Consider the following 21,097-nt stretch of genomic DNA (forward strand, 5'->3'; position numbering starts at 1 on the left):
TGCCAATCTTGTCAAGTCTGTCTCCCCTACTCCAAAAAGGTTCTCTGCAACCATCCCAAAGACAACACAGGCCCCCCGTCAAGAGTCTCCCAGAGCATGTGCAGAGTCTGCAGCCCAGGAGCTGAGGGTTGCTTTTGATGCGATTACTGTTTTTTTGGGGGGGGTTGGACTAGATGACCCTCAGGGGTCCCTCCAATTCTACACTTCTATAATTTCACAGCACGCAAGTGAGGGGCAGGGACTGTCAGAAAGCGGGGCTTTTGCTAAGCACAGATCTGGCCGCCTCCTTAAAATCACAGCCGTGAATCTGCAGGATGCAAAGCCAAGCAGACCCCTGACCCCAAAAAGGAAGGGGAAGGGGGCTTTCCTTCCAACGAGGGACCGGTGGGGCAAGGAGGGACCCAGGAGTCCGGGGGCCTACGATCCACTTCGCCCTGTCAGCGGGATCCGGAGACAGGCAACAAACAAAGCCAGGAGTTCGGTTGCCCAAAGTCCGTTACTGCAGAAAGAAGAGAAATCCGTGAGATTCTGACCCGATTCGGAGAGGAAACATTAACTGGCTGGGGGCCACAATGGCAGGAATCGCTCCACAACAACCCTGTGAAGTAGGCAGAGTGGATTGCCCGCCCCCCAGACCACCCTGCAAGCTTAATCATGGCCAGGGACTGGGGATTCGAACCCAGACCACTCTGCCTGGGCCTAGGCTGGCACTCTCACCACTGCACCGCACTGCCTCTCAGTGAGTGGCATAGAGATATATTTCTAAAAGAATAAAAAAACTGAGGAATAGAGAGAACGTGGTGGTCTTGGGAGCATCTTGGGCACTGACCTCCGATTTGGCCTTCTCCAATTTGGGTTTTTCTTCGGAAGCTGGAAAAAGGAGGAAAATGAAGCAGGGAAATGTTAATGAGGAGAATTCCCCCAAAATATTGACCAAATGATAAAATATGACTATATTTACAACAAAAATAACAGTACAGAGGGAGTGGGTGAGGACAGCCTTACCCCATCTGAAGAGGGATCGCAAGACGCCCAGGAGCACAATGGCGACCAGGAACAAGCCGATGGCGTCCTCCAGGGAGGGGCCCAGGGACCCTGGGTGGGGGGAGACGGGGCACAGGCAGAAGGGGGGCGTCAGCGAGGGAGAAGGGGGGCGAAGTCAGACCCTCACTCCCACCCTGCCTTGGCCACCCCCCATATCCTCACCCATACCCTACTTGAACAGCGCCAATTCACAGGATCCTAGTTGGGAGGGCACCCCGGCGGTCATCTAGCCCAACCCCCTGCCAGGCAGGAATCGCCGTTTAACCCTCCCAAGTCCTGGATGGGCTGGGGCCTGGGTGTTTTACGAAAGGCCATATTCCAGAGATTAAGGCCCGGAGGCCCCAATCCCTAGCCATCGGACGGGACCCAAAACAACGGATTCAAATCCCTGAAGGGACCCTGAGGGTCATCTAGTCCAACCCCCTGCCAGGCAGGAATCCTAGCTAAATCACGCAGAACGGACGACCCCTCCCCCAACCTCGGCCTAAAAGCCTCCAGCAAAGGAGAGTCAGAAATCGCACCCGCAGCCAGTCTCCTGGGCCTAGGACCCCAGGACAGACCCACAAGCGCAGACATGCACACAGATGCCCCTCACCTGCCACATGCAGCACGACCGCCTTCTTGACCCCCGCCTCGCCCAGCCCGGCGTGGCCCACGTGGCAGACGTAGGAGACCCCGTGGTCCTCGGTCGGGATGGGCAACAGGCGGGTGAAGCTGGTGAAGCTGAAGGTGCCGTCGGGGGCCTGGCGGTGCCCTGAGTCCCCAATGTCCAGGAAGGCGTCCTGGGGGGTGCCGGACCCCCTCCGCTTCCAGCTGACCGAGGCCCCCAGGGGGTAGAAGCCAGAGACCTCGCAGGTCAGCTCTGGGCGGGCGCCGGGGGGCACCGAGAGCGTCGTGGGGCGCAGCGTCACCTGGGGGGGCTCTGCAGAGGGAGAGGGGAAGAAGAGGGAGTAAGCAGAGCGCCCCCCTGCTGACAACCAGGAGCGCGGCAGGCAGCAAAGTCTTCTGTCTCCCAGCTGCCGGGAGGGGAGAGGGTGGCTCTTGGATTCGAATCCTGACAGCGGGGAAGGGCATCTGATCAGCCGCTGCGGGGACAGGAAGACAGGGGCCCCGTTGGCTTGATCAAGTGGCCAGACTCTTCTTAAGGAGCCTCCCAGTCCAGTGGCAGTCTCTCTGGATCGCTTGGTTCTTAGAATCCTAGAATTAGAAAGGTGGAAGGAATCCCCAAGGGTCATCTAGCCCAACCCCCCCTGCAACGCAGGAAGCGCTACCCATCTCAGGGCAATTTGGCAACTGCCAGGTTTAAGCACTCTTCCTACGTTCTTTTGGAGCCTCCAGGCCCAGGAGCAGTCTATCAGGATCCCTAGGTCCTTGACGGCATTTGGACCGTGAGAATACAAGATGCTGGCTCTATGGGGGTCCCTTTGGGCAGCGGACCCCCCTTTTCTCCTCCGCCCTCCCTGCGAGGGAGACACCCCCCCCGGTCGCTCACTCACCCACCACCTTGAACTCGAGCGCCTGCTGGGCATGCAGGTGGGGCAGGTAGACGGTGCAGATGTAGGTGCCCTCGTGGCGGACGGCCACGCTCCGCAGCCGCAGGGAGACGTCGCCACCCTCGGCGTCCAGCAGCAGCTCGGCCCCCTCCTCGGCCACCGACACCCCCCGCGAGGCTCCGTCATAGGCCAGCACCACCCTCCCGGCCCCCCGGAACTGATGGCGCCACTCCACCGAGAAGGCCGAGGAAGGCGCAGAGAAGCCGCAGTGAAGGACTGCCGGGCGCCCAAGACGTGACTCCAGGCGCGGGGTCCGCGTGAAGACCGACAGCACCACTGCACAAGGAGAGAGGAGGGCGAGGTGAGCGGGAGGGATCCCCAGCGGTCATCTAGACCAACCCCCTGTGCACGGGAGGAATCCCAGAAGGGAACAGCCCAAACCCAGCCTGAAAAAACAACAAACCCACTACCTCTTTGATTTACTTAATTCCCATTTTTTTGGGGGGGGCATAAACTCTCCCCCCCTCCAGCCAAGGCCGTAAAAAGGGCATGGTTCAGAACAACAGTTTGCAAGACCCAGCAAGATGAAAGCAAGATTTGCCTAATGACTCAAAATCCACTTAAAACTACTCCGAGTAGTTCAACTCAGCAGATGCATTTTACCCAGGGATTCCCACTTTCCGACTGACCCACGGTGCCCCCTACCCCCCGCCCCCCAGGAGAGTGGAACCGATGACTGGGCACTCCTCATTTAAATAACTGCATTTCTGCCCCCCCCGCCTCCTCCTCCTCCCAGGAGCTCAAGGTGGCCTCCCTCCCCTCCCTCTGCCATTCCCCAGCGCTGACCCTGCCAGGTAGGCCAGGCTGAGAAGCAGCGGCTGGCCCTCGGTCCCTCTCTCCCAGGCTGCTGGCACAGGGCTCTAACCGCTAGGCCGCACTGCTCCCCTTCCGCCCGCCAGAGGCAGGCAATACCTGCGGTGGAGGTGATGCTGCTGACCCCATCCTGCTGCTTCCAAGGCGGGGCCTCCTCGGTGTGCAGGACGCTGCTGACCCCGAACTCGGCGTCGGGGGCCTGGACGCTGGCGATGAGCCACTTGCCCCTCTCCAGGGCACGGGGGCAGCCCCCTCCGCCCGCCAGCCCCTCCGCCCAGGGGACGTGGGACTCTTGCGGCGCGTAGGCGTTGATCTCGCAGGAGGATTCAGCCTCGCTGGCATCCGGACTCAGCCACGGTGGGGGGGTCCCCGAGGCCTGCCCTCCCCACAGGGCCCCAGAGGGGTCTGCAGGAGGGACAAAGTGGGGGGGGGGAGGTGAACCAGTGTATGTGGGGGGGGGGACAAGCTTTGTCTCTCCACTGCCGGACCCCCCCCCACCCACATCGCAGGGGGTTGGACTGGATGACCTTTGGGTTCCCCACTGTTCCAGAAAACTCTGAGGGTGTCAGTCAGTTAAGTTCAATTCACAGAATCACAGGATTGGAAGGGACCCGCAAGGGTCATGTAGTCCAACCCCCTGCGATGCAGGAATCTCAGCGAAAACACTTGTGGTAAAACAAGATGCCCTCTAAGAAGTATTTATTTTATCTATTTAATGAGATTTAAATACCAGTTAATAAACCAAACCAACCAAGCAGTTTTGTACCTCTGAACAGTGTAAATGCTGAGGTTGGAAACCAATTTGAAGTAGATCCGGAATAAGCAAAAATAGATTAAATTAATACAAAACAGTAGGACTCCTGAGTTCTTGAAATGACTTCTTTTGCCCATTTTCTGTATTTTTCCCGATTTTATCTATAAAATGTGGTTTTCTTGAGTCAAAATGACAGTAACCCTGAACAATTTTTACGGAAAAAAGCACTATACCTATATACCAGACAAGCATGTATGCAATTGCAGTTGTTTGCATTTAAAGTGATGTACTGTAATAGACCTTTCCCCCTTTTTATTTCTTTGTTCTCTATTCACTTTTTATTTCCTTATTTATTATTCAAATATTCTCAATTTAAATTTTGTGTGTGTGTGTCTTTGAACTTGGAGTAACGCCTGACCTCGCCTTATTCCTATCCGTGGGTCTCTCCTCTGAGGAAATGTCCACTGGGGGCTCCCCTAGGCCTCGCGGGGCTCTGGCACCCGCACAGGTTACCTATTTCAAATGATCTTAAACCCAAAATGTTTAAAATGGATGGTAGGTCATTGATAGACTTATATGACCCATAGATAAAGGGAAAGTGCCCCCCTTGCTTGGGCCTGTGATGGACAGCAGAGCCAGGCCAATCAGCGGATTTAGTCCCGCAGAAATTCCCCCATGGGGCTAGAGCCTCACTCTGATTGGCTCCCAAGCCAGCAGTAGGCGGAGCCAGCACGTTTGGCGGGAAAATGATGAAAGGAGCCCTTTCTGAGGGAGGGAGAAAGGGGGGATTGGGAGAGGGATGGTCTGAGGGGGGACCTTGGAGGGGAATCTCTCCGGCCAGAGGAAGGAGAGGAGTCAGGCGGGAGTTCAAGGGGAGAAGCTGTGGGGAGGTAGGCGGAAGAGGGGTCTCCTTCCAGTCGGGGGGGGGGGAGAGAAAAAAGACCCCCCAAGGCCAGAAGAAGGGTCTGTGGGGCAGACTGCAAATCCCTCCGGAGGGGCTGAGAGAGGGGAGGGGGGAGGGAAAGGGCCCCTCGTTCAGGAACTCCCCCCCCCAGTGGGAATCCGCCAGGGAAGCTGGGCTGCCTCCAGAGCCTTGAATGGTGAGTGACACCTGTCACAACTCAATCAAGGAAGGAGAGGGAAGGAGGGGCAGAAATGGAGTCAAACACTTCACCGCCATGTCTAGAAACCGGAACATCTCCCTGAAGTGGAACAACAGATTCTTGGCAAGGGGAGCTGAAGAAAAACTGTGCATGGACTTCTGCGCTTAATGCCTGACATCCTCCAAGTTTGATGAATACGCTGACTTGTGCCTGAAAGAACGTGTCTCCTGACACCAGCTTTTTCTTGGAAAATATACCGGTAACTTTTCTTTTTTTGTTCAACTTCTGCCCAAGACTCTGGGTCATTCAGTTTTCCCTCACACAAGAGAGGCTGTGGTCAATGGCAGAAATTCACTGAACTGGCGAACCGTGAGGTGGATCCGCTATATTTAATTGGGAGCCGTGAGCAGGGACATAAAGGGACTTTATTAATTAATTGGAGGCTTGAGGTGGGAACAGCTACAAGGCAATTATGAAATTATCTTATGAAATTATTAAGGAGTTGTAGAGTTGGAAGGCATAATATAGTAGGTTATGAATCAACATATATGTTTTGAGATAATAATATCACCTAGACACTAAATAAGTATATGTGGAATCGGAATTGTTAACTCTGATCACGATATAGTGTATTATTATTACTACTACTACTACTACTTAGTGTTGTTCAATAATAAAACTGATCTATTGAAAAGAAAAAAATATGTTTAGAAATAATAATAGTAAACAACATCTAGTCCCACCCCCTGCAATGCAGGAATCTCAGCTCAAGAATCCCTGACATTTGGCCTTCCAGCCTCTGTCTGGAAAACCTCCAAGGAAAGCAACTTGGGGAAGGAGTGTTTTCTGGCACTGAAGATCCAGAGAATCATTTAATTTCATTTACTTCTTGACGCCGGAGTGCTGGAAAGGAGAAGATTCAAGGGGTGTGTCTGTGCGTAATAATGAACTCATGCCCCGGTTGGGAAATGGAGCATCAGCCCCACATCCAAAGGGGTGAAGTTTCCCAGCCTCAGTTGTGGCGCCTGTGAAATGGGTGTCGCAGTGAGTCTGAATGTAGAGGTGCTTCCAGTCCACCCAGGTGAATGGGGAGGGGACAGGCTGGGCTTTGCAAAGGGCCTGCTTCTTATTTGAAGGGCGGGGGGGGGGGGTCTCCATACCCAGGACCTGGAAGGCAAGGCCGGCCTCCACCTCCGGGGGCAACTCCGACTCCAGGGCGGATTCTTCCAGGCGTCTCCCGGGTGGGGGCAGGAACAAAAGGGCGCGGCGCGGCTTGAGGGCGCTGGACATGGCTGAGCCTCCGCCCCCGGCCTCCTCCATGAACCAGCAGACCAGCTTGGCCACCGCAGGCGAGGATCTGCCCAATGACGCTCCTGCGAGGAGAAGGAAAAGGGGGTGGACTGGATGCCCCTGGGGTGACTCGAGGAGGAGCGGAAGGACCGCAGGAGAGCCCCAAAGCAGCAGCAGCAGCAGAATCTGGGCCAGGACCACGGGGACCCCTCCCACCTCGCCCAGCCTCCTGTCCTCACACCGGCCAAGCACAACCTGGGTAGACTGCCTCTGGGCCTGGAGGCTCCATTTGGACGCGGCAGGGAACAAAGCAGAGCCAAAGGGGACGCCGACCAGCTTCCCCCAAGCGAAGACCGGAGGGCAGAAGCAGCGGCGCTCTCTCCCCAGTGGCGGCAGCAATGGGCCTCATTCGGGACACTTCCAGGAATCGGAAAGCGAAAGCGGAGGGACTATCCCGGGCCAAATATCCCCCCCCCCTGGCCACGCCGCCCAGCCACTCTTCCCCCGGCTTTGCGACAGGCAAGAATCCCACCGGAGAAGTTCCCCCCGCCAGCCCCTTCCTCTCCTGGCAAGGGAAGAAGCTGCACCGGCTGAGTTTCTGCCTTCTCCGCCCCCCTCCGGCCGCGGATCCTCCTCGACCCGCACTCGGAGGGGACCCAGGCGTCCGGCCTCGACCTACCCAGCAGCAGCAGCAGCAGCAGCAGCGGGAGCAGCGGGAGCCCCTTGGCGCGGAGCAGCGTGCCGGGTTCTGCAGCCATGAGGCTCCGCAGGGAGAGAGCGAGGAGAGAAAGAAGGCGAGCGGCGATGGCGGAGACTCCGAGGTCCGCGCTTCCCCTTTCGATTTCGGCGCGGGGGGGGGGGAGGAGGAGCCGCGGAAGGAGGGCGGGGCAGGAGGGAGGGAGGGAGGGGCAGGAGAAGGGGATCCCCCCTCCCCAGCACCCCCAGAAAGCGCACCCTCAGGGGAAGGGTCTCCCCCCGCGGTAGGTGGCGGACTGGTCCCTCCCGGATCCACCATTCTTCATCTGTGATTCTTGCATTGCCGGAGGATGGACTAGATGACCCTCAGGGGTCCCTTCCAACTCCAAAATTCCAGGGTTCCAAAGTGGAATCGGAAACAGCAGAAAACCAGCTGCCTCCACCAGCCCTCCCGAATTTGGGGATGGGGCGGGAGGGAGAGCAGCGAGCTGGGATTTGCGCCTCTGGCTCTTCCTGCCTCAGTGCAGGACCTGACATTTGTCCCTGTTGAAGGTCACTTTGCAAGTTGGGACCGAGTTCACCAACGGGGGAGTGTGCTGGTTCTTTTACATTGAATAGATTCACAGAAGGGACCCCAAGGGTCATCCAGTCCAACCCCCTGCAATGTCTCACGTGGGGCTCCAACCGAGAATCACAGAGAACTCTGCACATGCCCTGGAGCCAGGCCTTTGCAGAGCCAGGCAGAGGCCCGGGCCAGGTAGATAATGTGGCCCTTTAAAAAAAAAAATATTTCAAGGCTTGAACCGTATCTGCATACAAAGACAAAACGGAAAATATAGATATATAATAGTGCTTTTTAAAAAAATACATAGGGAAAAGGATTATTTTAAGTATTTACATTTAAATAATTGTGAGAGATTTTGAATATGCCAACCGAGGCCCCCTTTGGAATCGGAGGCCCGGGCCAAGTGGCCCATATGACACCCCCCCACCCTCTGTTTGGACCATCCGGATTCAGGGAGGGAGGGAGGGAGGGAGAGTGGCCAGCTGGTTGTGCTCAGCTTGCGAGGGGTTAAATGGAACAGAGCTGGAGTCCTAGAGCGGACAGGAAGTAGAGACGGCAGGGGGCAGGTCCTCCAGAGCAGGACCCCCTCCCTCCCTCCCTCCGTGGCCAGCCCCTTCCTCATCTCTTGTCTCTGGTCTCCTCCACGTGCTGCCTCGGTTTCCCTCCTGGGAAGAATCGGTGAGTCTCCCCTCCCTTCCCCCTTGGGGTGCCAGGCCGCCCTTTCCCCCTGCCAGAGCCTCCTCCAGATGAGCTCAGCTCTCCGGCCCAGAGCCCCAAGGGAAGCCTCTCGGGCAGCTGCATCGCCTGGGGCTCCTTCTGGGCTGCTGCTCTCCGCGGAGAAAAGGCGAGAGCGAGAGGGCTGAGCCGGCTGCACTGGGCTTGCCAGGGTTCAGAGGAGCGGAGCTGCAGGAGGCAATGCAATGCAGGGAGGGGAAGGAGGGGGGGGCTCTCGGTTTGCACACTTTTCTGCCTCGGATTGTATCCTACGCCAAAGGATAAATGGACATAAATCTGATATCAGGAATCACAAGACAGAGAAACCAGTAGGAGAACACTTCAATCTCCCAGGACATTCTATAAAAGATCTCAAAGTAGCTGTCTTAATACAAAGAAATTTCAGAAATAGACTGGAAAGAGAAGTGGCTGAATTGCAACTAATCACCAAACTTAAAACCATGGAGAAACCTGGTTTGAACAAAGACATTGGATTCTTATCTCATTATACATAACAAAGCCATCTTTAGCCATCTCACCCCTTGCATTTCCCTGCAAGACTAACTGCAGCCGTTTAGAGTCGTCAACAGGTTTCCACACTTATCAGCCTATCACCCATTCCCACCACCCTTCTGAGTAATACCTCTCCCCACTCCCCCACTATATTTAAGGATCTGGTGACTTCTGTTTCAGTGTATCTGAAGAAGTGTGCATGCACACGAAAGCTCATACCAGGAACAAACTCAGTTGGTCTCTAAGGTGCTACTAGAAAGAATTTTCGATTTTGTTCGGATTGTAGAGTGAGGTTTGAAGGATGTTCCCCACCGGGAGTTTCTCTGCAGCTGCTGCTCCTAGGAAACAAGCCCATAGCCTTGGGAGTCACCAGGTCCAAAAGAGAAGGGAACTTTCTCTGATGGGAAGAAAGTCTGTTTAAAAATGAAAGTGTTACCAAAAAGGATTGCCGCTCCCCGAGAAGGCCGAGTAGCCGGAGCATCACGTGGCCTCGCTGAGAGCCCCATGCTGTTCCTCCCGAGGCTGCCCTCCTGCAAGAGCAAATTTGCCCGCAGCCCAGACCCCAAAGGAGTCCCTCCGATCAGCCTCTCCGGCACAAGGCCAGGGCAGCGCAGCAGGAGGGGGGCCCTGTCTCCGGGGGTGGGTGTTTCGCAGGCAGGCAGAGCCATGGGGTGCTTCCTAGCTCCCCTGCCAGAATCTCTCTGCCAGACAGAGCAGACCAGACTCTCCTGGAATACGGTGAGTCTCCTCTCTCTTCCCCCTGAGGGTGCAATGGGGAGAAGGGGGTGCCAGGATGCAGTGAAGCTGCATGGGGGTCCCTGTTCAGGTCATGCATGGCGGGGGGAGACCCCCAAGTCAGGGAGGGAGCAGAGGGTCCTCCCTTGTCCTCTCTGCCAAGCCAGGGAGGGGGCGAGGAGTTCGCAGGAGGTCTGCAGCTCTGTTCTTTTTGCTGCCTTCCTTTTTGGGGAGGGTCTTTGGGTCAAGGAAAAGTGGGCAGGCAAAGAAACCCCCATCCGCTTTGAGGATAAATGGGAACACATGGCAGGAGCACGGGGAGAAGGAAAACCTTTCTGCACCTGCAAGCAGCACAACCAGATCACTTCCTCTGTCCCAGATGCAGCAACGCATGTCTCCTCCCGAAAGAACACTCTTCCATTGTCTCCAGCAAACCAACCAAGCATTCCCTCCCCTCACACACAATGGGGCTTTCCCTCCCCTCCCCTCCCCTCCCCCTCCTGGTGCCCCTTGAAGTTGGCTTGAGGGCATTGGGAGGGTCCACCACACCAGACAAAGAGAGAAGAGATCCTTCCATCTGGAAAATGGGAATACTTGCGTGCCGTATAAAATTATTGTGATGTGGGATTCCCTCATTTACACAAAGATTAATACCCATAATTTAAATACACAACAAAGTTGTTACAGAAAATAACAGAGCAATGTGTAGAAGATTATCTTTATGCTCCCTTTTTCTCTTAGGGTCCTGTGTGCTTGGGCGTTTGCTGGTTCTTGACCCAAGAGCTCTGCACAAGGAAGTCGAGAAGAATTGTGGGATCGTGGCCTCTCTGGTAAGGCTCCCTGTTGGATCATGAAATCAGTTTTGAAATTCCCTACAGATCTCTGTAGGACAAACGTCCACTATTTTGAGGGAGCCCAATAGCGCCACCTACAGCATGTGATATTTTAACACACCCACAACTCTCCTTGAAAGGAAAACTATCAATAGGAAGAGAATCTCCTGTTCTGTCTGGGAATATTCTTCCACCAGCCCTGCCTTTTCAAACCAAGAGGAGGCTGGTCTGAGCTGCCCAGGCCTTCTCAAATGTAGGCTTCAGAGATCTTAGGGACATGGAGGTACATCTTGTCCAATTATCTGTTTTCCTTTCTGCATCTGTCTGTTTTTGGTTGAGCAAAGAGATGACTGACCTTGGAGATGGAGCAGATTCCATGACTGAGCCAAATTAAATCCATCCCTGGAAAGAGCCAGGCTTTTTGAATCTCCAGTTCCCATAAATAGGTTAGGTAAGAGCAGCCAAAAAAGGCAGAGACTCCCTTCCCTTCTTCCTCTTTCACAAGCATTCATTTGCATTGTTCAATCATTTCAGACTCAATCTATTCCTGAGTACAATTAATTAATTAATTAATTAATTAATTAATTAATAATACTACCCTGGGTTGTAGGTTGTAGGTGGTGAATTAGAAAGGAAGAAGGAGGGAGACAACAAGAAAATCCTCACAATGGCAAAACCATGTAAATATCCAGAGTGTGGAGAGAACTTTAGTCAGAGCTTCGTCTCCACTTCCCATCAAGGAAAGCTCTTGATTCAGAAGGACGGCCTCACTTCACATGAAAGAACTAATGGGGGGGGGGAGAAATGAGTGCTTGAAATGTGGGGAAAGTTCCCTTCACAGCTCCACCCACGATTCCCATGAGATACTTCAGACAGGGGAATGTTTGGAAAAAGCTTCATACAGGTCAGAAACCATATCCGTGCTTGGCATGTAGAAAGAGCTTCATTCAGTTGGTGAATCCAGTCTCAATTTCCATTAAATAAATAAAATACAGCAGGGAAATTAAATAAATTAAATAAAACACAGCAGGGAAAAGCATAGAATTTTAGGAAATGGTATAACTGGTATCAGGAAACTTGATGAGGAATTAAGAGGAAAGATAGTGTTGACCCGGAGTAGTTAGAAAATTTATGTTCTCTCCCCTAAAGCAAGGATAAAAGACTCCTACTCCAGAGGAGGAGTGGCTGGGGAAACCCAGCCGGATGGGTGGGGTATAAATAATAAATTATCATTATCACCAGGATACTGAACACTCTTTCCCAGCAATTGGAGATGAAAAGCTCCCCCAAGATTTGCTCCCCATGCAACCCGTGACAGAGGCAAATATGGCCACAACATCTGCCTGGCTTGCCATGGGAGAGCTGGAAGAGCGTCAACTGGGCTCTCCATACAAAGCAACTAGCATGGGGGCACCTACATGTAGTAGCTACTCGTCTGTTTTCTGCCCATGCTCTGGGGTTGCAGTTTTCAGGCCTGGGAACAGGATGGTGACTGGTTTTTGACCAAGTTCTGTCCATAAGCCCCACTGAGTTCAAGGGGATCTACTCTCAGGTCACTACTGAGCAGACCATTCCAGGTTTACAAAATGGGGAGAGGAGTAAACAGGTGAAATTTGAACCACTGGAGATTTTTTTATGATTATTAAAACTTTGATGAACTTTTGCCTTATGATAACCATAGATAAGCATGCCTGGTGCAGTTTTCAGACTTGGGGACAGGACTGTGACTGGTTTTGGCACCAAGTTCTGTCCATAAGCCCCTCTGAGTTCAAGGGGTTCTACCTTGAGGTCACTACTGTGCAGACCCTGCCAGCCTTATGAAGTGGGGTGAGGAGCAAACAGGAAATTGGAACCACTGGAGAGGTTTAGAAATGGGGCTTCTGTTGGGAAGGGGCTGCCCCATTTGTGCTTCTCCAGGGGCAGGAGAATCCCTGCAGAGCCTCTGAGGCTCCCTTTGCTTCTTCCTCTCTCCCAGGACCCTGCAGCTTATTTTGGCACCTTGACTCCTCAGGAAAGAGACGGATCCTGCAAACCTAGTGGGGATGGAAGGGGGAAGATGGACGGTTGACCTGGTCAGGTTGTCTTCTGAATCCCTCCCCACAACCTCTGCGTGTTCCCTCCCAGGGACCTCGATTGAGAGATCTGGTGAGTTCCAGGGGAGTGGAGATGGGGACATGGAGGGAGGGAGGGAGGGAGGGTGGAAAAGGGGAAGCTCTCTGGCCAGAAATGAGATTTTAGTGTGGAAACAGTGGATGGGGCCCCCCAAAATATTGGAAGGCTTCCCCTCCAGCCAGAAAATCCCTGCAGGCTCTCTGAGGCTGCCTTGGCTTCTCCCTCATTACCTGGACTTCTGAGCTCAGCAAAATAGTTTAGAAGAGGCTGGATCTAATCCTAGAACGGACCTGATCTATGGCTCCCACCTCCGGCATCACTATCTGAGGCTGGGAGAGGTCTGCTGGGGGTTTTTCCCGAGTTTCAAAATTTCTGGAAATTTTACATCTCTAGCAAGAAGTCTTAAATGCAATAAGTCAAGTAAAAGTAGGGAAATCACCTGGACTAGATGGGTTATCAGCTAAGTGTTACAAGAAACTGAGTGAACAGCTTGTGAACCCTCTAAAAGAACTGAAGAATGAAATTTTAAAATCAGGGAAGGCTCCAGAGACATGGAAAGAAGCATGTTGTTGTTGTTGTTCAGTCATTCAGTCGTGTCCGACTCTTTGTGACCCCATGGACCAGAGCACGCCAGTGTCAGGGCTCGTCGATTCCTCTTCACATCACCACACAAACGTCTCTTGGTCTTTTATAATTTTTATTAAGAATTCACAAACAGCATTAATAAATAGTTCTTAACTTCAACTATCACTCCACAGAGTCATTCAGTTCATATACCTTCTGAGCTCTGCTTCTCCCCTGACCAGCAACTCTCAAAAGGCTTTTCCCGCTCTTTTTCTGACCTCCTCGTGAGGACTGGATTGTACCTCCCCTCCCCGAGTTGGAGTCATCACTTCACCCTTGCCTCTGGGAACATTCTAGCTCTCTTTCTAACTCTACCCTGACAGCCAGGCACCCCTATCCTCCACTGCCTCCCGCAGTTTGGCCAAACTCATGCTAGTCGCTTCGAGAACACTGTCCAACCATCTCATCCTCTGTCGTCCGCTTCTCCTTGTGCCCTCCATATATAACATTAATTCCTAAACAAGATTCAGTTTTGATGTCAGTTAAAATTATTTTAGGCCTATTTCTCTATTAAATAATGATTATAAACTGTGTACTGAAGAGATGGAATTTGTAGTAAAATATATGAGGGGAATCCATGCTATTTACTCAGAACAAAGAGCAAAATTAATTGTAAACCAAGTGATAACAAAGCAGTGTGAGATTAATATAAATTAAAAGCTTTTGTGGATGATTTAGTAATCACCGTAGAAGAACCAAAGATATCTCTCCCAAAGGAGAGTTTGGTCAAGTAGCAGGATTTAAACTTAAAAACCAAAAAGAAGAAGAGAAGAAAGAAATATCCCAAAAGTTAGGAATTTAAATTCATAAAAAGTTAAGAATCTAGGAATATGGCTAACAATGAGAAACATAAATATATATGTTCGTCACCTCGAATACTGTGTCCAGTTCTGGGCACCACAGTTCAAGAAGGATACTGACAAGCTGGAACGTGTCCAGAGGAGGGCAACCAAAATGGTCCAAGGCCTGGAAACAATGCCTTATGAGGAACGGCTTAGGGAGCTGGGTATGTTTAGCCTGGAGAAGAGAAGGTTAAGGGGTGATATGATAGCCATGTTCAAATATATCAAAGGATGTCATATGGAGGAGGGTTGAAAGGTTGTTTTCTGCTGTCCCAGAGAAGCGGACACGGAGCAATGGATTCAAACTACAAGAAAGAAGATTCCACCTAAACACTGTCAGGAAGTTCTTCCTAATATTTAGGTGGAATCTTCTTTCTTGTAGTTTGAATCCATTGCTCCATGTCCGCTTCTCTGGAAATTGTATTTGTGAAGCAGCGTGTCTTAAGTAGAAGGACATGACAATAGATTTGGCTGGCACTCATATTTATGGAATGGGAAAGGGAAAATACATAAAAGCTTTTCAAACCATATAAGAAGAAAGTAATTAATAAGAGGGGGGGATATAAAGACTTGCTAGAACGGAAAACACCATGGTGGCTGTCACCCACTGAAGCATTATCACTTAAGTTGACCAAAAAGTAAGTTGGTTGACATACAGAGAGCTATTAACAGAGGAAAAAGGTAAACTCAAATTAAAGGAGTATGATGAGTTGAAATACTATTTACAAAGTTGGTTACACCATAGGCAATTAAATGAGACTTTTAAGGAAGATAATAAAAAGGGGTTCAGTTATACAATCTCCAGATTTCAAAAAGAAATAGTGGAAGAGAACTTTAAGCTTTTAAAAAAAGCATATAGTATTTTATTAGAGTGGGAAACTAAAAATGAAGAGGTTACCGGTAAATGGGCTCAGGATGTGGGACACAACATTCAGTTTGAAAGTTGGGGAAAGCTGTGGAAAGTTGATCTAAAATTTACAGATTGCATATTATTAAGAGAATTACATGAAAATGATGAGTAGTGAAAATGGCTAGGATGTTTAGGAAAGAAAATAACAGGTGCTGGAGATGTAAGGAAAAGGAAGGAACATTTTATCCTATGTGGTGGGAATGTAAATGCATTAAAAATATTGGGAAATGTTATATAATGAATTGGGAAAAGAAGTTTAAAATGAATTTTGTTAAACATCCTGAAGCCTTTTTGTTAGGCATTTCAAATCAAGAGCTGCCAAAAGAAAAATGGGCACTATTTATGTCTGCTACAACAGCGGCAAGAATCTTGATTGCACAATATTGGAAGACGGAAGAAATACCATCAAAGGAACAGTTACAGGTGGGTAGCCGTGTTGGTCTGCCATATCTGAAGAAGTGTGCATGCACACGAAAGCTCATACCAGGAACAAACTCAGTTGGTCTCTAAGGTGCTACTAGAAAGAATTTTCGATTTTGTTTCATCAAAGGAACAATGGCAATAAAAACTGATGAACTATGCAGAATTGGCTAAGCTAACAGACAAACTACGAGAGAAGGACAAAAAGGACTTCAAAAGAGTCTGGGAACCATTTACAGTCTATTTGCAGAAACAACAAAATGGAATGGACTCATTGGCAGGTTTTGAATAAACGTTCACAACTTTATTTCCGTAACAGATATTTTAGAGAAATGTTAAGGGAATCCACTTTTATATAAGGAAAGCAGGATATAATAAATGAAACTAAATAACTCAGCAGACGGAAGTCCAGAGGAAGGGAAGGAGAACCATAGTATACAACATGATGGTTGAGATTTGTATTTTTATTTGTTATAAAATTCAATAAATATTTATTTTTAAAAAAATGTTTGGTTGGCAAGAGGACGTCCGGACGTTCATATTCAAATGTATAGATGTGGACCTCCAGTCCCAGCCTCCATGGCAGGGGCCAAGCAGGACGTGAAGCCCTCGAGCTCCTGCCTTAGCTACCTCAGGTTGTCCACAAATGAGATAGCTAACCGCATCCGAGAACAGAGGGACACTCCAACTCTACCAAACAGACCGCTACCGATAGAACAAATGGGAGTGGTTCTTTTAGACAAGATAGGGCTCCTAGAGAAGGTGGAAACGACGGAAACAGGCCTCGGAGGGTACGGGGTCTAAAGCTGCTCTCCTGGAACATGGCAGGTTGGCGCGCAAAGAATAATAACCAACATCTAATGTCCTACCTTATGCAATTTGACATCCTCCTCCTTCAAGAGACATGGCATAGCAACCCTATAACACTTAATAGCTCTAGTTGCCATTCATTGCCAGCCACCCCCTCTCCGAGGGGAGGAAGGCCCAACGGGGGTCTAGCCAGTTTTATCTCTACAGCGCTAGACCACATTGCAACAGCTTCAACCACTTGCAACTCGTTCACAATTGCCTTCCTACTCAAGCTAAGGAGAGCCTCTCTATTGTTGGAAGAATGAAGAATCAACATGGATAAAGTAAAGATCACATACAGGAAATATATGGGATACAGAAGTCCTCTTGCAGAAATAAAATTTATTAAATGTGTAAGTACAAATGGAAGTAAAAAACTCTGTAGCTGCTGATAAGGGATTAAGATCAAGACTGAATGGTGGCAGGATGAAACAAAATTATCTCACCGTGAAAGCTAGAACGCGGAAGGGCACACAAAATGTAGCTATAATTGACTTCATAATTTATTTGAATTTGAATTGTAATTTGAGATTGATAAAATGTGGTTTATTTTGGATTTTACTAATTGAAAAGTAATAAAAATTACTGATTAAAATAAATAAATGGGGCTTCTGTTGGGAAGGGGCTGCCCCATTTGTGCTTCTCCAGGGGCAGGAGAATATCTAGGGCAGGAGAATCCCTGCAGGGCCTCTGAGGCTCCCTTTGCTTCTTCCCAGGACCCTGCAGCTTGTTTTGGCTCCTTGACTCCTCAGGAAGGATGAAAGAGACGGATCCTGCAAAGCTAGCGAAGATGGAAGGGGGAAGGTGGACGGTTGATCTGGTCAGGTTGTCTCCTGCATCCCTTCCCACAACCTCTGAGCGTTGCCTCCCAGGGACCTCGGAGAGATCTGGTGAGTTCCAGGGGAGTGGAGATGGGGACATGGAGGGATGGAGCCGGAGAGGTATTGGGGCTTGCTCAGTTTGGGGGTGGGGGGAGGCGGGCAGGCAGATGGATATGGAGAAGGGGAGCACCTTTCCAGGCTCCTCCACCTGCCTGCCTTCCTTCCTGCCTGCGCCTTTGTCTTCTGCAGGCAATTTGAGCTAGGAATACATCACAACTCCCAGGCCACCACGAATGTATTGGCAGCCCAAAATGTCTAAAACCAGTAACGTGGTCTGGATGCCCTACCAAAGTCAGACTGATCCATCACGCAGCACTAGAAGCCACGAATCTTTAAAGTAACCTGATCCTGCTTTGCAGATTGAATGCAGATGGGGCCTCTGTGTGTTTTCTTTTCCTTTTGTAAAACTTTTATTTGATTTTAAGAAAAAGAATCATAGGACTAAGAAATGGTACAAATATGTAGACCGAGTCTTCTTGTGTTATTTGCATATCTCTAAAATAGCAGCATAAATTTGCAGGAATATTTTTTAATTTAATTTTTACTTTAAACTGAAATAAAAATGGGGGAAACAGGAGAGAACAAAGAACATTCAACATCGCAAAGCCGAATGCCTAGACAGGAGCTCTTGTGACCGTTGTGCTTAGATTAAGCGTGAGTTATAGTCACTTTTCCTCTTCAGTTGCTAACGAAACAATACAATGGACATGGGAGGGGGGGGGGTCAAAGTGAATAAAGTGATTTACGTATAAATTTAAATTTAGACCGACCAGATTGAGGAAACTGCTGATGGGGAGTGTGCAGGTGAAGATGCTGCTGTTTGTTTCACAGACGAGATGTGGACCTTGCTGGATCCTGACCAGAGAGCTCAGCATAAATAAGTCAAAGAGGGGAATCGTGGGGTCATGGACCCTGTCAGTAAAACTCCCCATTTGATCATAAGATCAGTTTTGAAATTCCATACATAACTCTATGGGATGAACTTCAACTATTTGGATGGAGACCAACAGCATCTGGGATTCGCACCCCCCCCCCCCCCGTAAACCATGAATGGAAGGAAATCAACTGTTTCATAGAATCATAAAATCATAGAGTTGGAAGAGACCACAAGGGCCATCCAGTCCAACCCCCTGCCAAGCAGGAAACACCATCAAAGCATTCCTGACAGATGGCTGTCAAGCCTCTGTTAAAGACCTCCAAAGAAGGAGACTCCACCACACTCCTTGGTAGCAAATTCCACTGCCGAACAGCTCTCACTGTCAGGAAGTTCTTCCTAATGTTTAGGTGGAATCTTCTTTCTTGTAGTTTGAATCCATTGCTCTGTGTTCGCTTCTCTGGAGCAGCAGAAAACAACCTTTCACCCTCCTCTATATGACATCCTTTTATATATTTGAACATGGCTATCATATCCCCCCCTTAACCTTCTCTTCTCCAGGCTAAACATACCCAGCTCCCTAAGCCGTTCCTCATAAGGCATTTTTTCCAGGCCTTTGACCATTTTGCTTGCCCTCTTCTGGACATGTTCCAGCTTGTCAGTATCCTTCTGTGTCAGTATCGTGTTTCCTCTGTGAATGTTCTTTATTTAGTCATGCCTTACAATGACCAGATTTGTCTATACCGCTCAGGCCTTCTTAAATGTCGGCTTCAGAGTTTTTAGGGAAGTTGATGTAACTTCTGTCAGGTTTGTTGTTTTTGCTTCTGTTTGCATTTGATTGACCAAACAGATGACTAACCTCGGAGATGGAGTGGATTCCAGGATTGAGCCAGAACAAAGCCAAGCAATATGTCAGTAAATACCAGGCAACAAAGGCAGTGAAAAGTATAGAAAGGCCCCACATCTAACTATTTTTAGTTCCTCCTCTTTCACAAGCATTGTTCAATAATCTGGAGCTCCATTTCTTCCTGAGGCTCTAATTAGCTTCTCTCTTCATTGCAGATGGTGATGAACTGGAAAGGAAGAACAAGGGGAACCACAACAGAATCCACATAGTGGAGAAGCCATATAAATATTCAGAGTGTGGAGAGAACATCCGTCAGAGCTCCCAGTCCACCTCCCATCAAAGAAAGAGCTTAGTTCAGAGGGATAGCCTCACTTCACACAAAAGAACAAAGAGTAGGGAGAAATTGTATCAGTGTTTGGAATGTGGAAAGAGCTTTCGTCAGAAAGGTGACCTCACTTTGCATAGAAGAGTCCATACAGGGGAGAAACCCTATCAGTGCCTGGAATGTGGGAAGAGCTTCAGTCAAAGTGCCACGCTCTCTTCTCATCAAAGAATTCATACAGGGGAGAAACCCTATCAGTGCTTTGAATGCGGAAAGAGCTTCACTAATAGCTCCCATCTCACTTCCCATCAAAGAGTTCATACAGGGGAGAAACCCTATCAGTGCTTGGAATGTGGAAAGAGCTTCAGTCAGAGGCATAGTCTCACTTCCCATCAAAGAATTCATACAGGGGAGAAACCCTATCAGTGCTTGGAATGTGGAAAGAGCTTCAGTCACAGTACAACACTCAATTCCCATCAAAGAATTCATACAGGGGAGAAACCCTATCAGTGCTTGGAATGTGGGAAGAGCTTTCGTCAGAAAGGTGATCTCGCTTTGCATAGAAGAGTCCATACAGGGGAGAAACCCTATCAGTGCCTTGAATGTGGGAAGAGCTTCAGTCTCGGGCACAGTCTCACTATGCACCAAAGAACTCATACAGGAGAGAAACCCTATCAGTGCTTTGAATGTGGAAAGAGCTTCCTGGAGAGGTCCAAGCTCACTTCTCATCAAAGAACTCATACAGGGGAGAAACCCTATCAGTGCTTCGAATGTGGAAAGAGTTTCAGGCGGAAGGACACTCTCATTACACATCAAAAACTTCATAAAGGGCAGAAACCCTATCACTGCCTGGAATGTGGAAAAAGTTTCAGTCAGATGGTGAATCTCACTTCCCATCAAAGCATTCATACAGGGGAGAAACCCTATCAGTGCTTGGAATGTGGGAAGAGCTTTCGTCTGAGTGGTGATCTTACTTCCCATCAAAGAATTCATACAGGAGAGAAACCCTATCAGTGCTTGCAATGTGGGAAGAGCTTCAGTCAGAGGCATAGTCTCACTTCCCATCAAAGAATTCATACAGGAGAGAAACCCTATCAATGCTTTGAATGCGGGAAGAGCTTCCGGGAGGGGACCAAGCTCACTTTGCATAAAAGAATTCATACAGGGGAGAAACCCTATCAGTGCTTTGAATGCGGGAAGAGCTTCCGGGAGAGCACCAAGCTCACTTTGCATCAAAGAACTCATACAGGGGAGAAACCCTATCAGTGCTTCGAATGCGGGAAGAGCTTCAGTCACAATTCCTATCTCACTTCCCATCAAAGAATTCATACAGGGGAGAAACCCTATCAGTGCTTGGAATGTGGAAAGAGCTTTAGTTTCAGGGACGGTCTCACTTCCCATCAAAGAATTCATACAGGGGAGAAACCCTATCAGTGCTTAGAATGTGGAAAGAGCTTCACTAATAGCTCCCACCTCACTTCCCATCGAAGAATTCATACAGGGGAGAAACCCTATCAGTGCTTAGACTGTGGAAAGAGCTTTAGTCGCAGCGACCACCTGACTTCCCATCGAAGAATTCATACAGGGGAGAATACCTCTTAGTGTTTGGAATGTGGGGAAAGGTTCCATCAGAGTGCCACTCTCATGGCCCAACAAATAATTCATACAGGGTCGAAAGCATATCAGGGCATGGAATATGGATAAAATTTCACTTGTCATGAAGTCAATTTAAGAACTCACAGCAGGGTGAATAATAGAATTGTAGATTCAGAATCTAGTCCAACACTGAAAATGGCAGAAAAA

The 21,097-nt window shown here is 49.6% G+C and overlaps 1 protein-coding gene across 1 annotated transcript in view; it reads left to right on the forward strand.

Moving 5' to 3' along the window:
- Positions 1-20,731, forward strand: part of LOC117042267 (zinc finger protein 850-like) — a gene marked incomplete at its 3' end in the record, with an annotated part of 33,448 nt that extends 12,717 nt beyond the window's left edge. The window contains exons 4-6 of the mRNA XM_033141797.1: positions 983-985; positions 19,419-19,668; positions 19,753-20,731. Coding sequence (XP_032997688.1) covers positions 983-985; positions 19,419-19,668; positions 19,753-20,731 — 1,232 coding nt within the window. The remainder of the gene's footprint in view (positions 1-982; positions 986-19,418; positions 19,669-19,752) is intronic.
- Between the last annotated feature and the right edge of the window lie 366 nt (positions 20,732-21,097).

This window comes from Lacerta agilis, chromosome 2 (genome assembly GCF_009819535.1).
Source record: "Lacerta agilis isolate rLacAgi1 chromosome 2, rLacAgi1.pri, whole genome shotgun sequence".
NCBI lineage: Eukaryota > Metazoa > Chordata > Lepidosauria > Squamata > Lacertidae > Lacerta > Lacerta agilis.